Below are 4,540 nucleotides of genomic sequence, written 5' to 3'. Positions count from 1 at the left end.
CTCTCTCTCTCTCTCTCTCTCTCTCTTTGGTCCCCCCACAGCGTCCTCCTATGAGCGGCCACGTGGAGGCGTCCAGGAGGAGCCGCCCACCAATCAGGAGCCGGAGGTGAGCAGCAGCGTCACCGCTCCACAGCTGCTGCCGGACTTTAAGAGCAGCGGCTCTGCTCTGGTTCTGATACTGACTCGTGTTGACGCACAGCACAAGCGATGGCCAGAACCAAGCAGACCGCCCGTAAGTCCACCGGAGGCAAAGCCCCCAGGAAGCAGCTGGCCACCAAGGCCGCGCGTAAGAGCGCCCCGGCCACCGGCGGCGTGAAGAAGCCTCACCGGTACAGGCCCGGTACCGTGGCTCTTCGCGAGATCCGTCGCTACCAGAAGTCCACGGAGCTGCTGATCCGCAAGCTGCCCTTCCAGCGCCTGGTCCGAGAGATCGCTCAGGACTTCAAGACCGACCTGCGCTTCCAGAGCTCCGCCGTCATGGCTCTGCAGGAGTCCAGCGAGGCCTACCTGGTCGGCCTGTTCGAGGACACCAACCTGTGCGCCATCCACGCCAAGAGGGTCACCATCATGCCCAAAGACATCCAGCTGGCCCGCCGCATCCGCGGAGAGAGAGCTTAAAGTGTCTGCTGCTGCTCCACCACCAACAAAGGCTCTTTTAAGAGCCGCTTTACTGCAACTAAGAGCTGCTTCCTCATCAACGACTCATTTCTGTCACCAACAGACTCTAAATGTGCTTTAACGTCAACCTGCTGCTTCCTCCCCCATGGCTTAGTTTTTATTTATTTATTAATTTTTTAAAATTAATTTTCACTTTAACTTCTATTTCCAGCTGTTGGAGGAGTGCTGCTGGTTCCTGCACTGAGATAAATAGACACATCTTCCTGCTGATGGCCAGCTGGTGGCGCTGATGCTGCAAAGAAAGGCTTTTGATCAGCAGCTTGAAAATCCACAGACGAGGAAGAAGAGGAGGCCCGCCTCTGTCTTCTATCACGTCCTCAGTCCAGACCACAGCGGAGACTAAAGAGGACCGCATTGGTCGAACAAGTGTCTTCTATCACGTCCTCAGAGAAGAGCCGAGGCCAGTGCCGAAGCAGACTGAGCCTCAGGAGGGACCTCCAGGATCCCAGCCCTCTGTAACCCAGCGGTACGGTGGGTCACCACCTTTATCAGGGCAAAGTCACTCAGTCACCTGTTCAGAGCTCATAACACTGTCTCACCAAACTCTCACTGGCTGCTTCATTAAGCTGATTTCAGGATATCTTTCTTTCTTTCTTTCTTTTTTCTCTCAATGTTAGACTTTAGAATAGAATAGAATAGAATAGAATGATTTTTATTGTGCTCATACACAAGGTACAACGGAATTAAAAACTATTAACTATTAAACCTATTAATTAAAAAGCTATTAACTATTCATTAAATTAAAAAACTACGGACACTGTTTTGTATGACAAATCTGAATTATAAACTTTCAGAAAACACAACTTTTTAGGTCTTTGGTCAAAATGTATTTTTGTCTCAAAACAAAAAGTACTGAAACAGGAAGGAAGGAAATGTTGGTATCAGAGCATCAGAGCAACGTGTTCTGTGATAATCGCACTCCTACGGTTCAGTTTCTGCTTATTTTATCAGCTCAATAACTTCCTTGAAATTTCCGTGAGACAGCAGATGTGATAAGAGTCATTCAAATACTGCCGTACAAGCAGCTTTCTGATTAGACCCTGACGGACTTCAGGAGTCATGCTACTGGCAGGCGTGTTCATGGGTTTCATCCTTTCTGTTACAGGTAAGAGTTATTGTTTATACCTTAAAAAATGTGTAAGACTGATTGCCTACAAAACACAAAGTCTAAGATAATAGAAACGTAGGCATGACATTTTCCAATCAGCTCTTGAGACAGTGTAAAACACACAGATGTTTGCTTGTACAAGATTGTGTTACAGGGGTGAACGGTGAGGCAACAAACATCTGTGCTTTGAAACGATCGTCGGTGGATCTGCCCTGCTCACCTCAGCGTCTCTCAACAAGTAGGACGTGGTACACTGTGCAGCGGAACGGTCACAAGTATGTTCAGAATGAGCTCTCTGCAGACGAAGCTCGTGTGATGTACAATATGTCTCAAGAAAGTCCTCCCACTCTGAGGATCACTGATCTGAAACGAAGTGATGCAAAGTTTTACTGCTGCGACCAGAACGCTGAACGCCCTGAACGTTGCTGGGAAAATGCAATTCAGCTCGTTGTTTCAGGTGCGATGCTTATTCTGATTGTTACTGATGATGATNAAAACCACAACGAGAACAGCTCCCTCCTACCTGAACTCTATCGTTCAGATCTACACTCCCTCCTGCTCGCCCAACAGAAACCATCAATCTGCCGACTCCCTCTCAGTGTTTAAGAAAAGACTAAAGCCCAGCTCTTCACTGAGCACCTTTGCACTTGACGGCCCAAAAAAAAAAGGAAAGAAAGAAAGAAAGTCCTCCCACCTCCCACACGGCCTGCTGTTGGCATCAACGCCCTGTCACACCTGAATATGTTCTATGTTCGTATCCAGGTTGTTTTCTCCTGACTAGATCCTTGCTTGTGTTGTATCTGCTCTCAGATGTACGTCGCTTTGGATAAAAACGTCTGCTGAATGAAACCGTAGAATTGTAGGATTTATAGACTGATGTCATACGATCTCCATTTGGGGAGGTCAGGAGAAGTTCAGAGGATAAAGGTTCAGTATCATTTTCAGAGGCTACAGTCATTTTTCCTTCACATCAAGCAAGGTTCTTGGTTAACAGTGTCGACTGAATCACACGACAATAGCTTTCTGAAAAACTGGGGGAAAAAAAAAAAAAGAGTAGCTGACTGTAAAAAAGCTTCTCCTGCTTCCAGTCTTCAGCTGATGTGAAAACATTGCTCTTTTAACATTTTCTCAACCTCAGTGATTCTATGGCGACGTATCGGAAATCTTTAGGTCGCTCATGCTTTCATTGCTTCTAGATGGAGTTATTGCATTCTGTTGTTTAAACAGCCACTACTTTTCTCCACAGATGTTATATATGTAGTATTATATTTTAAAAAAAACAGGCATTATTCTATGACAGTTGGTTTAACAACTGTAGAATAGACTAGAATACTTTTATTGTCATCATGCACCAAGTACAACAAAATTAAAAGACAACTGCAGTGGTGCAAAATACAAGAATAAAATAAGACACATAAAAATATATTTAGAAAATGAGGAAGTATATACACACACACGTGGACCCTCAGTTGATGAAAGAAAAACCCACAGTGGTCACAGAAATAATTTGAATCTGACAAAAGTAATAATAAATAAAAATTCTATGAAAATCAACCAATAAAAATCAGACGTTGTGTTCTGGAGGCCAGTTGTGAATGTTTGATATTGAGCAGTTTGTGTGATGTTTACATGCTGATGGATGAGGATGGTTGCTGTTTGTAGAGGACAGTGGTTGGCTCTTAAAAGAGCCTTTGTGTTGCTGCTGCTGCTGTGAGCAGTGAGCGGGTCTCCGGCTTTACTTGGACTTGGCGGGCTTCTCGGTCTTCTTGGGCAGCAGCACCGCCTGGATGTTGGGCAGCACGCCGCCCTGAGCGATGGTCACTCCNAGGATCATTATCAGGCTTTTGCAGAGCTTGATGATGAGCTGATCATTTGAATCAGGTGTGTTGGAAGAGGGAAACATCTAAAACATGCTGGATAGGGGCTCTCGAGGACCAGGATTGGGCAGCCCTGTTTTAAAGGGTTGGACCCAGGACGAACATCCAGTCACTGCATACGCTGCACTCTCATCTGGGCAGTCAGCTGGCATTTACACTAATTCCACATGAATCTTAAATTGTACAGGTCACCAGAATCTCGTCAAACTCAGACATGGCAGTTTGCAAAAATGAAATTTGTACTTACCAGTCGTCGTTCTGGTCAGATCCTGTTCAGTTTGTCGTGGAATTCTTGAAGAGGTTGAAGGAAGATGAGGAAACCGACACAGAGAGACACACCAGAGACTCAGATGACTTCAGCAGTTCATGCATGCAATGCCAGCATCAGTTCTGAGGATTCTCTCGTACCTTAGGTCTTATAATGACAATAATAATAATAATACCGTCCTTCGGTGGGAGACCATATCTAGATTTATGGATGAAAGGGGAAAACAAGAAGATAGCTCGGCCTTGAGAAGAACAAAGAGTGCCTGCCTGTCCTCCAACAATACATCTACACGGGGTCAAGATCCTACAGGAGAAGATCTGTAGACCAGTGTATGTCTGTTAGAGGATTTATACAGTTCTACTGGCTTCCAGTTGCTGTCCGCATCAAATTCAAACCCCTGACACTTGGTTACAAAACCACAACGAGAACAGCTCCCTCCTACCTGAACTCTATCGTTCAGATCTACACGCCCTCCCGCTCGCGACACTCGCCCAACAGAAACCATCAATCTGCCGACTCCCTCTCAGTGTTTAAGAAAAGACTAAAGCCCAGCTCTTCACTGAGCACCTTTGCACTTGACGGCCCAAAAAAAAAAGGAAAGAAAGAAAG

The 4,540-nt window shown here is 45.7% G+C and overlaps 1 protein-coding gene across 1 annotated transcript; it reads left to right on the top strand.

Annotated features, from left to right (window-relative positions):
• Positions 1-207: 207 nt before the first annotated feature.
• LOC103375476 (histone H3-like) lies at positions 208-638 on the top strand. Its single transcript, XM_008305777.1, has one exon. The coding sequence runs from the start codon at positions 208-210 to the stop codon at positions 616-618; it is 411 nt and encodes a 136-aa protein (XP_008303999.1). The 3' UTR covers positions 619-638.
• The last annotated feature ends 3,902 nt before the right edge of the window (positions 639-4,540 follow it).

The sequence above is a fragment of the Stegastes partitus genome, unplaced genomic scaffold (genome assembly GCF_000690725.1).
Source record: "Stegastes partitus isolate 25-593 unplaced genomic scaffold, Stegastes_partitus-1.0.2 Scaffold2613, whole genome shotgun sequence".
NCBI lineage: Eukaryota > Metazoa > Chordata > Actinopteri > Pomacentridae > Stegastes > Stegastes partitus.
This window is presented reverse-complemented; position numbering and strand designations above follow the sequence as displayed.

What these genes read in the sequence shown, in the direction of transcription:
- LOC103375476 (XM_008305777.1), top strand. Translation starts at nt 208, where the DNA reads ATGGCCAGAACCAAGCAGACCGCCCGTAAGTCCACCGGAGGCAAAGCC.